Source organism: Pavona decussata, unplaced genomic scaffold (genome assembly GCF_977016875.1).
Source record: "Pavona decussata unplaced genomic scaffold, jaPavDecu1.1 SCAFFOLD_254, whole genome shotgun sequence".
Classification (NCBI taxonomy): Eukaryota; Metazoa; Cnidaria; class Anthozoa; order Scleractinia; family Agariciidae; genus Pavona; species Pavona decussata.
The window spans coordinates 5,942,790-5,962,884 of NW_028145657.1; the positions used below are offsets into that span (position 1 = coordinate 5,942,790).

General features: G+C 38.8%; 1 protein-coding gene across 4 annotated transcripts; it reads right to left on the reverse strand.

Annotated features, from left to right (window-relative positions):
- Nucleotides 1-1,692: 1,692 nt before the first annotated feature.
- LOC146456800 (uncharacterized) lies at nt 1,693-18,991 on the reverse strand. 4 transcript variants are annotated; one of them, XM_085092783.1, is made up of 10 exons: nt 18,748-18,991; nt 14,268-14,357; nt 8,293-8,347; nt 7,376-7,579; nt 7,075-7,177; nt 5,748-5,804; nt 4,899-4,940; nt 4,080-4,266; nt 2,777-2,941; nt 1,693-1,950 (listed from the first exon to the last, which is right to left on the reverse strand). In XM_085092783.1, exons 3-9 carry the CDS (start codon nt 8,332-8,334, stop codon nt 2,794-2,796), a joined length of 783 nt encoding a protein of 260 aa, XP_084948909.1. In that variant the 5' UTR covers nt 8,335-8,347; nt 14,268-14,357; nt 18,748-18,991; the 3' UTR covers nt 1,693-1,950; nt 2,777-2,793. The 4 variants fall into 4 exon arrangements, with proteins under 4 accessions (XP_084948909.1, XP_084948911.1, XP_084948910.1 ...); XM_085092785.1 differs by lacking the exon at nt 18,748-18,991 and adding an exon at nt 18,573-18,637; XM_085092784.1 differs by lacking the exon at nt 18,748-18,991 and adding an exon at nt 16,975-17,186.
- Nucleotides 18,992-20,095: the final 1,104 nt, after the last annotated feature.

Sequence of the window (20,095 nt, forward strand, 5' to 3'; positions counted from 1 at the left end):
GTGCATCAGTTAGCACAGAGCGCTATGTCGGGGTCTCGCGTGTTCCACGCGTGGTGAGCACTTAAAATATAAAAATACGTCACTGTTCTGTCAGCGCACTCAGGGTGCAGTGGAAACGTAACAAATATTTTATAGTTTGCGAGTTAAAATTTTGAATTAGGCAAGATCATGACCTAGAAAACATTTAGATTAAGATAAGCAGTTAAAAGACCACACGTTTCCACGTCCTCACAGCGTTCAGCTCATGTTGAAATGAATGGTGATGTTTGTATATAGAACAAATGGTTTTGCAATGTAAATAGTGTAACATGTATCCTATCGGCTTCAGTGTTCATCGCTGGATACGAACGAACCAATTATATAGTAAAGCTGTATTTTACTGTAAATAAATTATGTTACTTTCGTTAGAGAGAAGAAAGCTGAATGAATTTACAAATAAAGCAAACTTGACAACTGCATAGTTTACTTGCTTATTTGTTGCATCTAGGATCTTAGCATTATCTGAAAGTTTTCTTTCTCTCAAGTTAATAAACCTTATTTTTACGTTTTGAGGTTGCATTGTCTTAAAAAGAAAGTTCATGGAGAGGAATATCTTTAAAATAAATTTGTATGTGAAAAGAGCCACCAATAAAACGTTGAAATTTTTTTTTTAAGTTTTTCCTCTGTCGAGTAACGTTCAAAATTTTTGTTAATATGTATTAAAGCATTAAGTTTGTAACCGCACTTCCTCAGGGTTGTTAGTAATGCCTGGTGCTACATTCGGGAGGGATCAGGTTTCCTCCTTTAGAGACAGGGTTTTTTTTACTGAGTCCTACTGACGGACAGCAGGCAAGGAATTGTTGTATGTCATATGGCTCATTTGAATTTGTTTAATAAACGGGACTGTCACTAACCCTTCACCGGTACAGCGGTCAGTACCCTATTTAACAGTGAATTTGCGTGGTTATGGGATTGTTCTGGGTTGGAAATAGGAAAATCGGAAAATTTTTTGCTTCAGCAACTTGAAACAAAACGCTGACGAACGCATTGCAAACAAAGTACAGAATGTATTAAATGATAAAATGTTCGTGAAGACGACGACGGCTTGTCTGTTTATCGAGCAACTCGCGCCTTAATTTTTGTCCCATCGTCAATTCTCGCTGACAGATATTCGAAAAACACCAGTCTTCTATGTTTTGCCAGTTGGCGATCGAGATCGGGTGAATTATGCAACATATTTTGCGACGTGTTTAGCAATGCTGTCGTCATTTTTGCGTTATAAATGCAGAAACATAAGCCCCAAGTAACAGCTGTTTCACTGATGCCGGGTATACCTTTGAAGCACCATTATCTATTCGTGCCTTTAGCCCTAAAGGTCCTTTAGGTCCCATATGTTATTAGAATAATACTGGGTAAAACTGTGGGGACTCTTCGCTAATTTACATCAACAATTTTCCATTTGTTCGTAACGCAGTCTCGTTTTTCTCTCCGTTTGCCGGTTTTACGGATCTGGGTCGGTCGGTTAGATTGAGGAAAAAAAACAAAACAAAACAAAAGACATACGAGGGAATTCTGAAACCAGGTCACGAAACAAAGATGGATTACAATACCACCGACCTTAAAGTTCGCAAACCCAGCAGGGTGCCCTGAGTATTCCAATAGCTTTCAGCTTCTCAGGTTGGGAGAAGTAATATAATGACTATTTACAACAAATGATCATGGGGTATTGCACGCTTTATTTTATTTTTGACCTTAATTTTTCAAGCTTAGCCGCTTCCGCCGAAATTGTAGATGCGTGAGTGTAGCTGTATTTTTTTTAGTTTTATCAACCCTGCAAGGCTGAGAGGCCTCTATGACCAGTGGACGAGTACTATTTTACAAATTTTACAAGATCCGTTTTGCTGCAGACAGCTCACTCGTGCGATAATGAAATACTACGCCATGTCTCTTGAACTTCATCTTTTTCTTTGACTGAAAGAAACAAAAAAAGAAATCTGAGCTTAGTCACTACAGTTTTTTCCACATGCATATTCCAGCATAACGAGGAACATTGATAAACGATTTGGTCAAAGAAATAACTTGAGTCAAGTTGTTTTGAATTTTTCATAAGAATAAAATGGACATGGGTGTGGCCCGCACACGAGCGTCTTCCGAATTACTGTGAAAGGGAACAGACGAACTCGGAGCTCGGGAATTCGAGGGGAAAAATAACGATAAAATTTAATACGTGACATCCAAATAAGGGTAAGAGATCTAAAAACGTCGATCCAAAACAAGTTGGAGAAAAGAAGTTAGCCAGTTTGTTGGATCAACATAGCTGAGGGTACAAAGGTTTGGCGGCAAGTAACAAGGATGACATCCTCCTCGTGTCTAGTCCTTTTGGGGATAGTATTCTTGGTCCACTGGTGAATCTTCAGCTTTGCTTTTCTGCAAACAATACCACCAGCTATGGACTTCACTACGCATTAGTCTGTTCCAGGTTCTCGCGGCTTAGTTGGAACCCTGCCTCACCCAATCCCCGCGCGGTTTACTGTGGCGTCTGCACTTTGATGTTTGACCTTTCCCAGTTCTTTGGAGCCAGGGGCAGTCAACTACGCAGGGAATCTTTGAAGCCTGTTTCGATGTCAAATTGGTTTTGTGGGGTTTAAAAATCGCGAAATCCATGCAAAGTGGCTGGTAAAAATCTCCGTGAATAAAATTTTCCGGACATTTAATAACTCACTCACGAAAGAAGAAAAAGTAAAATGTCAGTTTTAGTGACAGAGAGACTAGTACTGAACAGAAGGCTATGTTTTACCTTTCTTTCGTGAGATCCTAAATCAAGTGCATTGCCATAGCTTCGACAATTTCAAAGAAGTCTTGACGCAACTCCTCAGATTCTTCGAGCGCTTTCTCTCGATTGGATACAACCACTTCAATCTGAGCAGTGTTTTTCAGGCAAACTGTGATCACATGAGGAAGGCTGGGTAACAAAAAAAAGAAACAAGTTGATTAGTGGGTTTTACTTTTCGCTTTGTACTTCAATTAGAATGGATGCTTACTGTGGCTGTTGTGGTCAGGGAAAGCAAAAACATATTAGCCAAAAGGATGATTCTTAAACTGGCGTTTGTTTCTATGCATGTACTAACATGCAGCGACTAGGAGTTCCACAGGTATGTCCAGTTAGATAGAACGCAAGCCCTAGGAAACAGGCCGCCCAAGCCCACAATACAGGAAGGCATTCACTATACCTTCCATCTGAGAGCTTCGCAAGGCTAATTTTTCGCTATGACTCAATCAGACGAACAAAATAAATGCACATTGTAAATGAGTATTCCGCTGTGATTTCAAATTGTTTGAGGTGCCACAACACTTGCATTAAAGATTAATGTTCGACCCTTTCAGTATCGTAAGCTTGGGTGTCCTGTGCATAGGGACTGCACTTCACTCCAACCAATAACTTCAAGCGGTACTAGCCTATGAAGCAGATGAAAACAGGGAGTGGGGGGAGAGGGAGAGGAAACTCTTCACTTCCAGCTACGCAGGCAGGCTTGCTTCCTCGTTTCGTCATCTGATAATCAAAATGTAAGAATAATGCAAGAAAACTGTGTCATTGGACCGTTACATGTAACTGTGAAAAACCCTTTATATTTGTTTAGGAACTGAACAGGTTACATTTGTATACCCGAAACAATCCTACAATCGCTTGGGCAGTTACTCTCGACCCAGGCCATCACTCATTTTCAAAGTGGGCTATTCTTGGTATTAAACTAGATTTAGCTTGCAGTTGAGGCTTTTAAATTGCGGGGGAAAAATATAAATAAGAATTATTTGCATGTGAAAGGAGTCTGCCGCTGAAGCCTCGTTTGCAAGCTAGATACAGTTCAATCAACTATGGTCATTCGTTCAAAGTAATTAGATTCAACAAAATACAAACACCGCACGATAGGTATGCGGACAGCCCTCAAATCTTGAAACAATTAACCCCCTTCCCCCACATTCAACAAACTCGACTTCTTGCCAGTAAATTTATATATTGGCTAAAGTTAAGATTTCTTGCTGTTTTCCATATATTTTTCTTTTAATGTGTACCATTCTCGGCTGTTAATTGTTGTACGTACCTCATGAGGCGAGTAGCTGCAATGATGGACAATTTGCCCTGCTTGTCACAATATTTGTTGTAGAAGTCCTGCTCCTGTTGGTTCTTGGGCGGCGGTCGTTTAAAGATATCTTTATTTCTAGCAACAGTGTTCACCCAAAATGAACTCAGAGCTTGAAGAGCTTGCGACTCATCATTACTTACTTCGTCTGTTAAAAAAAAAAACAGTAAAAACTGTCTGATTTAATTAAATCAAGATGAAAATCCTAACTAATACAGTTGTCACCCGTGGTATGCATACCGTAATTGACTGTTCACAAAAAGATGGTCGCTTACTCTTAGCGGACCAGCATAGGCCACGCCCAGTTTGCCTTTTCTCCTGAATAAATATGTGGAAACTGCCAGTATACTGAGCAATATTTAGCAGATCTTAGTTGTTCAAGGAGCGATAATTCAATTGTAGCTGGGTCGATGTCCAGCAGAGCACATGTAAGCTTCATTCTTTCTCCCCAGCTGGAGATTAAAATGAAGACGTACTACCATAATATATTTTGCAAAATTTCCAAAACGAACAGCTGAAATCTTTTCACACACTTGATGTGCCACACAGGGACTTACTCAGTAGATAACGTTTTCCACACTTTGAACGATCAAAGGACCAGGTTGAAAATTAATAAATTGGATCCACGAGGCATGTCCTGTTTATTACATTTTATTCATTTGTTTTTTGCTTTTGGTAAAGCCTACTATCACCACTAACTATGATGGGAAATGGGTGAGCACTTACCAAACTCATCAACTATGCACTAACAGTGAACTGTTATTTTATTAGTATACTGACCTCCCAGGAAGTCAAAAAAATAAATGTTCTTCTTGGGTTTAACTGTAATAAAAAAGAACAACAAAATAATTGCTTTTATTCAATAACACCTAACTCCGACCAGCTCAACATTTCACATTGCTGTCACTGACTTGGTAGGAAACGCAAAAGATTAACTTCCATTTCCATGTACTGAGATTGAATATGAACACTTGCTTCTGTAACTCTGATTGACAGTTAAATCCAACTGCATACATGTATGTCTGAGTTTTGGCCTGGAGAGTTTCATGCTAACGAAATCGGGAAATGTGACCGCTCCAGTGAACAACTGCGCAGTACAAGGTGGTTCTAACGTTTTTAGTTTGGGGATGAAATCCTCAGGTATACCCATCCAAAGCACTAAAGTACTGTGATGTTGTTCAAAGTATGCTGTGCAAGATGGTTCTAAACTTTGAATACTTGGATGAAATCCTAAAGTAAGACCATTCAATTGAAAGCTACCGAGCGGCACTTTTCAGTGGCACTGTTTATTATGCTGTACAAGGTGGTTATGACTTCTGAGTCTGCAAATGAAATCCTAAAGTGCAATCATATTTCAAATGAAACCTACTGAGCAGTACTTTCCTGTAGTGCTGTTTAGTATGCTGTACAAGGTGGTTCTAACTTTTGAATCTCCAGATGAAATCTTTAAATGCAACGATTCAAATGAACTTACTGATCGAGTACTTCCTTGTGGTAATGCTTATACCTTTTCTATACAAAGTGGAACAACCAAGGCCTGGAAAATTTAGTAGCCTCGGAATGACGCATATGATGGATCTATAACATGCCATACTGGGAACCCTTTACACCATAATTATCCACAGTTACCTTTTTTGCTGCCTGAAATGTTCATTTTATCTTCAATTGAAGATACCAGCTGCTTCTCTGAAAACAGACAGACAGAAGAATGCCTCAAATAAGTTGGGATCAATTGTATAGAGACAAGTTGAGTTAATACGAGTCAGTCAAGGTTACCATGTACCTCAGGGGTGCCTTCTCAGTTACATCACAGATACCGTAACTTAATTGAAGCTTATAAACTGGCCATTCAAATATTTCATTGGTTTTTTAAGAAAATCAATTACAGAGTTTTCTGCATAGTCGAAACTTGAAGGACCAGGTCGTTGTGCTAGAGTTCCAACTCAACGCAATTTTTATATTTTGGAAATTTTTTCCCCCAAGGCCACGATCCCAAAGGCTAAAAAAATGTGTTGGGGTTTTCCTTAATAATATTATTTGATTGCACTCAAAAGTTACAGAATAGTTTTAAAACTGCGAGAAATATATGTGGAGTGAACGTACATAAATGGCTTGATGGCTTATTAGAATCATCAAAATCCCCAACACATTTATGTTGATTATAAATTTTTCTAGCATCTGGCCAAATTGTATAAACAGTCCTAAATGACAGCTCTGTATATATGGAAAAAAAACTGTCTTTTTTTCCCGTTTACTACAGTGTACAATCAACAGTATACTGGCAAATCTTGTTTCATTTGGCATCTGAAATTACCCCAAATTAAAAAAAATAACCAAGAATTTTGGGTCAAACACTGGAAATTTTTTCCGAGAATTTTCAGCGTGTACATGCCATCTTCTTCATATCATTGGCTGGTTGGCTAGTTCGTTATATCTCTAAGTGTACACAACGCTTACTTAATGTGCTTGTGATATGCAGATAATTCGCTTATGTGACGAGTGTCTAGGGTACTCGCGAGATGCAAAGTCCTGAGACCCAGGGGGGATACTCGGGTATAAACGTGATGGGGGGATCCGACGTATTTTTTTGGGTGCACAATATAAGGTCCATGTATTTTTTGGGGTGCAAAATATTAGGCACGGTCGGACCCCCCTGTCACATTTATATCTGATAACCCCCCCCCCCCCCGCCCCTGGGTCCTGAGACTTACGACCCCAAGCCTGTGACCCGTGCTCACCAAGTGAGTCACCCATAGCTCAGTAGTGAGGGGATCCAGACTAGTAACTGGAAGGTCCTGGGTTAGATTGTTGCCAGGGGGTTCAGAAATTTTTTCAGGGAATTTTCATCGTATACATATCATTTTTTCATAGCATTGGGTGGTTGGCTGGTTTGCTAAATATTCAGGAATTGCCCTCTGAGAGTGATCTTACAAATTACGTTTCTGCAGCTTCATACCTGACTTTTCTGTTTTGGCTATGTTGACATCTTGCTCTTCTTGTTCTTTTGAACTAATTGCTTCGGCGGTGTTGACTTTCACTAAGTTGGAAGACTTCACATCCTGTAAAAAGACAGACAAAAAAGTGCAACTCAAAATCGGTTTAAAGTTTCCTAGCTGTAAAATTCATGCTCAAGCTTATCAAGTGAAAACTAATCTTATCCTTTACTGGAAGGCTTTGCCTTCTCATCTCTTCCTTCAAAATCTCTGCCCATTTATCTCTGCAGTGACTGTGACACAATTGGACTGTGATCAACATACCTTTCCAGTCAAGTCCAAGTCATCTTTCCTGGAAATGTTTTTGAGGTCAGAACTTTCATCCATGCAAATTTTTCCCTCATTTTCTGACGTAGCAGGACTGGTTCTTTCCTTGGGCTTTTTTCCTTGTGGAGAGTTTTTCTTCTGTAGCCGGGTGTTGCCATGCTCCTCTTCGTTGCTGCTGCTGCTACTGCTGACAGTGTCTTTCTGCTCAGAGACAAAACAATCCAATCACAAAACAAAAACAAATTGATCTTTAGAGAAGACTTCCATTAGGTAAGAGTGTACAAGAAAAGCCTTTTTTATATATAATGGCTGTTTATGTTTATTTGAAGAAGTTCATAGTGTTTAGTCTTAGTTTTTATTTTATACTTAGTCTATATATTTCTATATGTTTGTCAAAGGAGAGCGCATACTAATCTGTTGGTATACCTGTATTGTCATTTGGGTGTCCTGTGCATACCAGCAGATCTTCATTCAACATTATGCATGTTTGTATTGTTCATCTTTTTGTGGCCATTATCTATGATATTATATCATAGTTGTTCAATAATTTTTCACTCACACCTGTATGTCATTGTAATGTAATGTGTTGATGTGCATCATGCTCAAGGAATACTGTGCACCTTGGGATGAATAAATTATTCTATGCTGCAGTAAATTGAAAATTGCCAAAAATTAATTATTATAATCAGATAATAATTGTCTGAGTTTTGATTAAAAGTAACACTGAAATGAAACTCGACTGATTTTATAGCACAGTTGGCCCAGGTCATCTCGTGTAATAAGCATGTGCCAAACAGAAAGTCAATGGCAATTAAAAGGACATAAGAAGTGATGTGTCAATATTAATAACACATTAATGCCAAGATCCCTAACTACTCTTTCAAAACCTGCAAAATTGTAATCAGACAGCTCACCTGAGGACTGTGCTTCCGCTTGACTAAATTTCCTTTCCGCATGGCTATGAAAATTCTGACAAACAAAGAATCCAGATACAGTGCATGTTTACTAACTGTAACAAGTTAGAGTAACTCTTTTCACAGCTTGTGAAGTTAAGAATTTATGTTGGTGTAAAGCAAAGTTACATATCATTTGAAACATATATTAAATTACATTTATGAATTTTGAAATTAATTGATAACAATTTTATAATGACACAATACTGTAGTTCATTTATTTAATAGTTGTAGTGACTAATTAAACTCAACAACAATAGATGAGCTTAGGAGCTGGTGCCTAAAAAGGTTGGTGGAGCCGGGCAGGAGCAAGCCACCACCAAAGGCACCATCACACTGAACCCAATACTGTAAAGCAAGCCAAATGACTTTTTTTCACAGGCCACCAAGCAAGCAAATGCAAATCAAACCATGAGGCACCCCCAGCAGAGAGCTCAAAGGTTGTCACCAACCCATGATGAGAGACGACTGCTGACCGGCATTGTGTTGACTTAAACCTTGCCTAACAACATTTAGCCACAAAAACATACTGACATAAAAATCAACTTACAGGAATTGACTTTACATATTAACAACAACATTAATTTTGGTACACAAGGATCAAGAACTGAAGCAAGAAGTGGAAGTACATGTATATGTACATATAGGTAACAAGGAGTGCAACGAAAAGAGATAAAACATTGTGCTGAGTGAATATTGCATCAATACATTGGGTTATTCCAGAAAAAATCCACACCTCCCCAACGGATGGGATTCTGGAAATTCTCACCGGAGGGGGGGTCAAAGACTCTGGAAATCCAGGCGGGAGGGGGGGTTGAACTTAAGAAAGTCTTCTGCAGGAGTCATTTCGACCGATAGTTCACGCGATTCGAACGTTTAGTTCGGTGACACTTCAGCGCTCTCAGACCCTAAAAAATAATAGAAATATTTTGTTCACATATTTCTCACCTAAAATAAATGATAATCTAAGTTCCTTCGCAGGTCCTTTTATAGCAGAAAGCGCGAACAACAAGATAGTAATGAACGAGCCATCGCAACATTGTTGCAACGAAGAGTTTGAAACGCCTGACACATTTCTACTCATACCAGACCCAGCGCGCCCCCGTTTTGTAATTTCACGTCCGCCATCGTCCGCCATTGCATTCTTAGCGTGGATTCCACTGCGTCAGGCGGAAGAATTTTTTACTTGTGCAAGCAAGGATACAGAGCTATTAGCTGAAGAAGATAATTTCGAAGAATTTTGGTCCAAACATTCCCTCTTCGTCGAAAATACTCGAGAGGAACTTGTAGCCATCTGTACCTCGAAAAAACTTTTGGAAACGTAAGTTATTGCGAAAGCAACAGAAGGAGAAAGTTCTTGGACGGGTTCCTGCAACATATACAGTGGTAACCTCTCTGAAGTTCCATTGTCCGTAGCACAGTTGAACAAGCAGCCAGTGCGTTTTCTGCGTGCAGTTTTAAAATTCCATGGGTATTGTCCATACACAAAGGATGAACTCGTTCGCTTTTTCGCATTGCTACTCCTTTCTTTTTTTAGTTCCACGCGATAGTTTTTTATATTAGCCGAAGCTTTAGAAATTAAAAAAGAACATCTTCTAGACGTGATTGTGCTTATTTTATATTAAAAATAAATTAAATTTAAGCCTAATATTTTTTTCCGGAAATCCAGGCGGGAGGGGGGGTCTTTTGTTTTGGAAATCCAGACAGGAGGGGAGGTCTTGTGCTTCAGGAAATCCAGGTGAGAGGGGGGGTTAAAAAACGACCCCATCCGTCGGGGGGGGGGGGGGGGGTGTGTGGATTTTTTCTGGAATAACCCATTAAGAAGAAGTGACAACTGTAGCTCCCAAGGGAATAGGCAGGAGCTGGAAATATTTACAGTTACGGAGGAGGAAAGCTCAGAACCCAGCTCTCATCTTAATAAGAATAAAGGGGAAAGAATGACCAGCAGAGGACAACTGTTGAGGTTCAAATTAACTTACAGCAACTTTGTATTTTCCTACAATGAAGACTGTAGGGTAAGCCAAAACCTATGTTGGATTGTCCAGGACAAGTAGAAATTTAAATCAAACATGTAAATCTTTAACATGACTTGTCCGTGGGACAAGCACATTCTGATTAATGTAAACAACTACATGAAACAGATGAAAATTAACTTCAACTTGCAGTAGAATTGAAATTATTTTTATCAAATAGTCACAAAAGCAAACTTCTTTCTTGACAAATCAGACAGTGTAAATACATGTATTACTATAAATTTGGCCATGCTAAAGAAGCCATTTAATTCCTTTCTATGAGCTTCATACTTTTTGGCTTACAGCTGTAGGAACCTGAGAACCATTTCTTGAAAGTCCCGGTAACTTACATGTACCGGGCCCAAGAAATATATTTTTGAATGTTTTTTCGCTGATTACACAGTTATTAGTCAGGCATGGCACTTGGCCAATGTTTTCACAGAATTATGAGATTTAAAATTTAGTATTCAAAACTAACAAAAATTGAGAAACATTTATCACCAAAGACACTTACCGGGCCCTGTAAGTTACTGGGACTTTCAAGAAATGGGCCCCAGGCCTGTTTAATTGGCGGAATCTCAAAAGCGACAGTCCATGCTGTTCGCCTTCCTTCCAAACCAATCAAAAAGAGAAAAAATCTTGGACTGCAGCAAAGAAGCTGCATGTATACAATTTTATTTTAATTTCTCTTTTTCTTCCTTTATTTTTTAAAAATCTATTTTTAGTAACAATGAAATGTAACTTATTTTTTGTTCTTTCTCTTAACTGTTTGTACTGTATCCTTAATACTATTATGTATGTGACCTAGTTTTAAAAAATAACCATCTTGTAATATTCGTGTGAATTAAATCAATTAACTTGACATGACTTGAAGAACTCAAGTCTTATGCTGTGCAAAATTATACAGATCGGCCAGTTGTAATTTTACATTGTGTTGCTCATAACCTTGAGCTTGGTGTTTTAGATACTGTTATTAATCATCCCATTCCCTATCTTGACACTTTTGACAAAACTGTTAGGCAAGCATTCAAGTTTTATTTTAGTTCAGCCAAGAAAAGAATAGAAGTCAATACTGTATCAGAAATCCTTGCTCATTTCAGCAGTATCATCAAGAAGACAGGGTGACAGTGTCTAGCAGACACAGGGCTCTCGCTGCTATGGAAAAGAATTTTTGTGTGACAGTCACACACATAGAGCAGACGAGCAGTGGAAATTAAGGTGAAGATACAGCCAAAGTCAAGGAAATACATGTACATGTATTAAAGCAAATCAAAACAATGAGATTTGCAAAATTTCTCAACTTCCTGTTAGATGTCATCACAATATTTTAAAGGAACTGAGTGAAAGTTTCCAAAGGGATGATCTTTCAGGGTTCTCCCAAAATTTTGGAGTAGAAGGAGAATAAAATGGAGTAGCCGGCAGAGGAATTTATAAAGGCGCGTAAGTGCCTTCCATGTGCCCCTGGCTTGCTCGCATTTTGCACATGTTGGAATACATAGTATGTTGTCTGATATGGAGTGCTTTTCATCGGTAACTGCTGCCTCGCAATCTGAGCCTGTTTCGTTTGCTGAACGTTCGATCAACGTCTACAAGCAGATTCAAGCGATGGTGTGGCAAAATTCTCGACGAAACTTTCAAGTTTATTCAGTCAAAAACATTTTTGGACACTTGGCTCTTTAAGGAAAACTTTTTTTATTTCATATTTGTATTTACCCAGCATTTTCAGTAGGTTTTCAAGTAGAAGTTGGACCTGTTAAAGTAGACTTTGCAGACACGTAGTGTCTGCGCAAGGTCTGGGAGCATGCTCCCCCAGAAAATTTTGATGTGTTATACTCTAAGAGATGCATTTTCCTGCATTGTGAAGTACTAAACGGTCAGTTCGAGTCTTGTTGAAACCATGGCAATTTGCCACTTTATTGGTTATAAAAAAGCTATTACAGGCTTAAACAGAAAGTAAAACCAAAGGGCCTCAGTACGTCACCCATCAGAATGTTCATGTGGCTGTTGCCTCCACTCGAGAAGATTTTGACTAACGTTTGTCAGTCTCACAAAACACATCATCAGTGCTGAAGATAAGAATCGATGACTAACGTAGTTGTTAACAACCTAAACAATAATTTCCTGTATATTTACAACAACTTTACGCGCAAACTCTACGCAAACGTTGCATGAACTCTACTCCAGCTTTTCGCAAACTCTACGCTAACTGTATGCGAACTCTACACCAACTTTACGCGAACTGTACTCAAACTTTATGCAATCTATACCAACTTTGACCAAACTCTGCGTCACAACTTTAAGTACAAAATTCACGCCAACTTTACGGCAACTCAATTCATGCGAAGTCCGCCATGTGCTTATAATGAGTACTACATGAAGTACTGGCTGAAAGAAACCGCTGCGCAGCAACTGAGCCTACTCCACGTTCACTCGACGTTCGCTTTGATCGTCGATCATTCTAGTTTTATGTGATTCTTTCTGCGTAATGTGAGCAAGGCTTGTTTGTTTATTGCTTTATTAACTCATTGGTAGACTAGTAAGTTATTTATCAATCGCTTTATTTATTTTGGGAATTTATCAGAGTGAAAATAGGCGTCGCAAATAGAAAAGTTGCTGCCGCATGCGACGGCCGACGGCTTATTTTGAAAACACTGTTACCAAAGGGAAAGTAGGCGTCCCAAATGGAAAAGTTGCCGTTGGATGCAAAACAAAGCATTTATTTATTTTTTTTAATTATTGGATCTGAGTAGCCGGCTAGTCATCAATCACCGGCCGCTGGAGCTTACGGAGATCTCTGTTTTTTTGTCACTGATTTTGCAAGAAAACTTGACACAGCCATAGCAAACTTGAAGTTGTAAAAGAATGAGAAACCTCCATCCCCCAGAAATGTCATTTGTTCCAAACCGTAGTTTGAGAGCTACAGCTACAATGAGGAGAGAAAGATTCTACTGAATGGGAAAAACAAAAGCAAAGAAATTTCACTCTCTGAAAAATGCTGGCCAGACTTTGATCTCTCAAGCATTTTTGAAGCACTGTTAAACTAGCTTGAAAAGAGGTTTGCCAGCCTCAGCAGCACACCTCTCTCTGAGTTCACTGTTTTTGATCACTCAACAAGAAAGAGATGGAGCAGTTAAGGAGTGACAGGAATTGAAGAGCTTCTAATGGCTACACAGAGAGCATACATGTAGAAACACACTAATGTGCATGCTTCCCTGCTGGCATGTAACCAAAATGACCTAAAAATACATTCTTGCATTGGTGAAGCTCACGATCACCAACTCACCAACAACTACCACATGTGAGAGGTCATTCTCAGCAATGAACTGGCTGAAAACAATGCTGCGGAAGACAAGAATGCAACAGGAAAGATCAAACAACCTCTTGCGAGTTAAAGACAAACCCCAATCAATTTTTTGTGCTGAAAGAGTTTGACCAAGGTTCTGCAATTAATCAGTGGCTCTTAAAGGCTAAAACAAAGCATTATATTTTGTTGAAACCCAGTGCAACTTCTTCTGCTATTCACAGTGACACTACAAGTGAAGGAGAAGTAGAACAAGAATAGCAGGAGGATGACAACATGCTGCCCCTAACACTGACACACCTTGTTATAAACTGATGAGGAAGAAAATAAGCGTGATGACATTGTGGAATGAGCCATGATCTAAACCAAACAGTTACATGTAGACTCATTCATGAAAAACAATTATATTAAATTAACATTGTGCATAATATTCACTTAAGGTTTAAGAAAAAAAACCTTTTAGAATAAGGAAAAAACACCCAAATGTTGTACCGAGTCTCTTACCATAAGGTTTGTGGCCTTGTAAATGCAGGTTTTGGACAACCAAATTTTCTACGATGGTTGTCTGAAGGACGAGTGAATCACAAAATTTTTCTCTTATTCTGAGATGACTACAACTGTACCTGTCAACTCAAAGCTGTTCTTGTGGTGCTTTTGGCCAGGTACAGGAACACACCTGTAGCTATTGCAAAAATGTTTTCCTGGTGCCAACCCTGTTAAAAAAAAAGACATGGAATTTTATTGTTTGTAAATAACGCTGCACTAAGAAATGAATATTTGGCTCTGCCTGGCACAGCTGGAATCACAGTGAACTGTTTGCAAAGTACATGTATGCACTGTATTAAGCAGCTTTGCCTTCCTTTCAAGTACATGTAAACCCTAAAGAGTCAAACTGGTATTTCAAACATTTGGCAGCAATGCAATTTAGAAATCAACAGGCACTCTTGTCAATCTTTGTCCCTTAGGGGTCACCATCTTCTTGGGATGAAAGTCTCGGAGATCCTGCTACGTCATTGTATTTGCCAAGCAAGTTGAATTTATGGTTGTCAAGTGCTCAGTTACATAAACTCAGAACACATGAAAAAATGGGATCACTTGTACATGTAGTTAATTGGTGAATAAAAATTGAATTGAATTGAATTGAATTGAATTCAAGGGTTTTACGGTAGGCAAGAGGCCAGGGCATGGTTTTCATGTCACAAACTTTATAGTTGCGTAAATTATTAATAACTTGGGAGCAAAATGCTAAAAAGCAACAAATAGCATGTACTGGGTATATATGTACCAGAAAATGCAAGCGACCCACACAAAAGAGATACCATGTACTGATGCTCAATTGATTTTTTTGTAGGAGACTGAACCAAGACAAATGAACCATCGGTAGTAATTGTGAATAAAAGAAATCAACTGGTCAAGAGCTAGAGCATAAATTAATTATAATCCCCTTCGTGGGGGTTACTTGCATTTCCTAGAAAAGTTACAAGCTAGTTCTTGTTTATTTGGCATTCTCTCAAAATTAACAGGCAATTAAATTTAGAGCTAACATGTACATGTACTTGACAACCAGTCTTTATGCCAAAAGAGGGTTTACTTGGAGCAATTTTGAATTGAAGACAAAAATGGCATTTACAATCCTCTTGTGTCAAACCCTTCTATTACTCACTTCTCACAGTTATGAGTTTACAAGTTTTTGTTTATGGCCAAGATCTAGGAATGTTAAAATTTAGTTTTCTTACAATTCTAGATCAGCAGTTTTAAGCTATAAAATTATTATTATATATAATTATTGTACAACACATTTTAATCTTAACCTTTAATCCATGTATAGTTACATGAATAATAACTGTTACTGTACAATCATGTCTTCATTATTACTAAAGGTTTGATAATAAAATTAGTTATCCAGGCTAAGAGAACATTTCAAAAAATCCCAACACCATGCTTCTTAAATAACACAAGGATAAATTCTTTGACAAAAAGCCCCCTTGCATTAAAAAGAAAAACATAGAACTTTACAAAGCAATTTCAAAAACTGCACAGCTGACACTTTTCTTCCTAAACAGTTTTTGAACATTCCAACCATGCAAATTTGTTTTAGAATGACATCTGGCAAGGTCAAGTACATGTATTCAACAGACTGTAATGTAAATTATTGTTACATTCTTTGAATTATAGCTTTGGCATTTAGCCTGTAAAACTTCAAACATAAGACTAGAGCTTACTTTCCTTCCTTATGGGCTCTGGAAAGAGCTGCTTTTGGTGTAGGGTGGGGTCTGAACACAAACACTGACAATTTTGCAATTTTAAACAATCTTTGCTTCAAAGCAAACCACAATATTCTGTGTGTGTATGTTAATGATGTAATAATTTTTGAACAGTTAGGAACCACAAATTATACAGTCCATTGGAATCATCTTACAACCATGGGAGAATTGACAAAATGATTTGATTTAGTGCTCTTCTTTCAAATTTAAAGCATTCCATTACTCATTTCCATCATGAACAAATAGCTCACAAAAAAAGGATCTTCATGCACTCAAAGCAATACTGATTTATTATTGCTGGTCAGGGGGTTTATGACCAAATCTGGCATCAGAGTTGAGCATTTAACTAGGAATAAATTGGATTAAAAAAGGATTAATTGAACAAGCCCGGCGGTCTTCAAAAGTTTAAATTCCCATGGGACTGCCCTTGGAGTATGTTGACCTCTCATGTTAATCAAGGCATAGAGCGGTTTTTGTAGTGAGTGCTGAAAGAAATTTCCAATTTTCTTTGGTTTGCTTAATTTATTGTTCTGTGACAGGTAATACAACGAGCATTTTCTTGCACGTTGTCGTGAAACAAACAATCTGTATCACACCTTGCAAAGCAACATTTGTTGGGAGACAAGTTGTGATAAATTAACACTACACTAACCAACCGGAATACACGAAGCGGCGATGAAGTAAAGGTTACGTTAGCGCACTTTAATTATTTTGAGCGCTTTCCACAACTCGATCCGTTACAAATTTCATTAATCAGTTCACATAGGATTCTACAGTTCGACTGCAATACGAAAGGCAGTGAAACGCGCTCGAAATGTATAAACCGATCGACCACTTGGACAACTCGCAGAGGAGGGCATGAATCGGAGATAAATACACTTCATTTCGAACTACCGTTAAAAGAACTAAACATTTCTGAACAGGTTATAAAAGGAGGCAATGACTCCTTAATTAACCTTTCACCCAAGCTTCGAAAAATGATATCGACGTGTTTTAAGTTAGTAACTAAAAAAATGGCTTATCGCAAAATGATAAAAAACAGCTGCTTCAACAAAGGACAACTTACCGGAGCTGAACGTTTGCCTTTGACTTGCCAGCTGTTTAACAGCTATAAACATTGGCGTGGCGATTCAAGTTCGAATCATTCAGGACACTTAAGATTCGTGTTTTTTTTCAATGGCTCGTGAAGCAAATATACCCAAATATCCTACTATTATTGACTGTCACTTTCAAAAGTTTCGAGATCAGGTAAACAACCATGAACTCGTTCACCTTCGGCCTTCGCAACCCCGCGAGCTACGTCACCGAAATAGGTGGCGCTGATTGGCTGTACCTTTCGGCCTATTGCTCGCAAACCTTTCGCAAACCTTCATTTTTCATTTATTTATTTTTTATTTTTTCAAAATATTTTCCCTTTTTTTTTTATTTTAGCAGAAACGATGTTTTAGCTCTAAGTAGTTCTTTTCGGTAGTATGGTGTTGGCAGTTTGTTCTCCCGTTGGGAATCGGATAGGAACTTGCATGTTCTTGAGTCGACGACGGCAACGCCTCGTTCACCTTCTACAATGTGTGTCCGGTAACTTGATTGATAGAATCCGAGTCCTTTATTTTCTGGGCTTTCCTCTCTACTACCTATCATACTAAGGCAACACCAACAAAGACATCACTTGTCTTAATATAAGTTTATGTTCATTGGAAGTTTCTTCGCGATTATTCCAATTCGTTCAACTTGGACAAAGCAGCCGAATTATCCTGGAACTGAATTAGTAAGTTAAAAAAGGGAATTGAAAAATTTACCCTCGTGTGCTCCCGTTCTCCATGTTTCGATAAGCCGTACCAAAGTTCACAACGCACGTGCAGAGCGATCGTGGAGCTCTTAAAATGCTATTGTGTCGTGACGTTCTTCTTGACCAGTTGTCATTCACCACTGAATATTGACACGTGAAACATGTTTTTGGGCTTCCTTTAATAATTGTTATATAACGTGAATTGGATAAAATTGGTCGTAAAGTATAATTAATGCCTCAATGATAAGCTTTACGACCGATATAACGCGATTTTTACAACCGGGAAATGGGTAAACGGATGTCTCTGAGATGGAATATTTAATCATGCGTATATTTCGTAGTTTCGGTTTCCCCCGTGAATACATAGTAAACTCAAGACAAGAAAACGTACAGAAATTCACTTGATGTTTTCATTTTTTCTCTGTTCACCTCTTGACATATATTATCAGTTCAGTTGCGGAGACCAAACCACTGAGTCGGCGAATGATTGGAAACTCGCTACAGCTGCAAACATTTTTACGCATAAATATATTATGTTTGAACTAATGCTAACTTTCAAGTTCATGCATGAGATTAGTTATATATATCTTGTTAAAGAGGAGTCTCCATATTGCCCACCAACCGCACTTCTGACACAACAGAAACGAAAACTGCCCAGCCAAGGCCCTATCAGCCTTAAATCTGTGAATGCGTATGGCGACAAAGGGATTTTGGGTTGAAAATACCAAACGCTTAGGAATGACAGAGTTCTAGACGGCGAGTTTTTACTGCTACTTGCAGTAAACGCGAATCTGCTGCGGTGAATTGCATTTGAACCACACTTAATGTATCCTAGCTACTTCCTTCAGCGCCACCTAGCCCGGCTATGCTGCGCCTACCTGAAATCACGCCCGACAAAACTCGAGTGTTCCTCAGTATATGCGCGGTTTCCTGTTGTATTGTCCTTTGCCGATGAAAACATGACTAGTAAAGAAGGCTTGGCGCTTAGGAAACCAAAGAATAGCTTAAAGTTTAGCTACTTTTACATAGACGTTCGTTCAAATGAACACCTACCGGGTGTAAGGCAGAACAGGAACCTTGCGGAGCTTTCGTCTGTCGAGTTCAGCGATGGAAACTGAATGGCACCGACTGTGCCGCGATGAAAATAAAAAAAACGCTCTAGACTAAACAGTTGACTGAATGATAACAAGAAAACACAATTTGATTTCGGGTGCAAGCCAACACTTGTGAATTGTCAATTGGTGGTGATATGTCACGCGTGCGTATGTACACGCACTGCACAGACTGGTCTCATTATCCGACACACGTGACAGCTCGAGACTTGATATCGATACTGGCGTAAGGAAATAAAAGGTTCCTCAAGCGAGACGAAATTGAAAGCCTTTTAGCGTGGGATTGATTTCAAAAGGGCGTTGTAATAAAAATTGTCACCTGTATTGACGGTCACTGTCCCTCGCCGTAAAGCAAGGTTGCTCGCTGACGGATCAGTATTTTTTGTTGTTGTTGTTGTTGACAAGTTTCATGGCCCTGTTTTTTTTTTTATGTTCTCTTGTGTAAGGAAAGTTAATCTTTTTTTTATTTTACCCTGTTAAGTGTGTATGTTATATTACCAAAAACAGAAAAAAGAAAAGGAGCGAAAGAGTGGTTGTGTAAGGTAAACTTCCATTAAGCTGGACTTGCTCGTGTTAAAGAACAGCGAGTTTTCCCTAACACTGAAGTCTTATTTTCCCTGTAAATGATTTTAACCCAGGAGTCATATCGTTATTAGGGGAATTATGATCATCCGGCTAAGTGTTTCCGTAAGAAGGACTGCTTGAGCTGACATTATTGACTGGTGTCTCTTGTCAGTACGACCTGGCTCCAGAGGCCCGATGCCTAATAAATAAAAATGAAGAAATAGCCACATCTTTTTTATTCTCTCGGCGTTTTCCTTCGCGCCTCTTCGCCGCAGTTTTCTCTCTCGCGAAAAAAAAAAAAACCTCTGGGACCCGAGGTACGTCAGTCTAGACAATCTGAGCGTTTCAGTGTTCCTAAAAAGTGGAAATTTTGGTATTTTCGAAAATTCAAGAGCTTCCAGTAGCCGACTGTTCTCCAGTCTCCTCGCGTGATTAAGCCTGTTCCATTCTAGACCGAAATCAGTTTTCGAAAATTCAAACCGAAAATTTTTGGTGAATGCCGGGTAAGCACCCAAGTTATCACTGGGTTTTCGACGCCATTTTGACGAGTACACAAACAGGCTTAAAATAACAGTGTTTGTATGGAAATCTGATATCAAATAATTTTCATAAAACATCGCTTCTGAAAAAATTTCCGTGTATAGCACAACAGCCGCGAACTGCTACTAAAAATAGTTCGCGGGAAAAAATACAGGGAAATGTATGGAAAGTTCAAAACACGACGT

Excerpts from the sequence above, each read along its gene's own strand:
- LOC146456800 (XM_085092783.1), bottom strand. The coding sequence starts at position 8,334 with ATGCGGAAAGGAAATTTAGTCAAGCGGAAGCACAGTCCTCAG. Across the intron at positions 7,178-7,375 it reads ACTTGGACTTGACTGGAAAG|GATGTGAAGTCTTCCAACTT; the intron begins GTATGTTGATCA and ends GTCTTTTTACAG. Across the intron at positions 5,805-7,074 it reads AGCCAAAACAGAAAAGTCAG|AGAAGCAGCTGGTATCTTCA; the intron begins GTATGAAGCTGC and ends GTCTGTTTTCAG.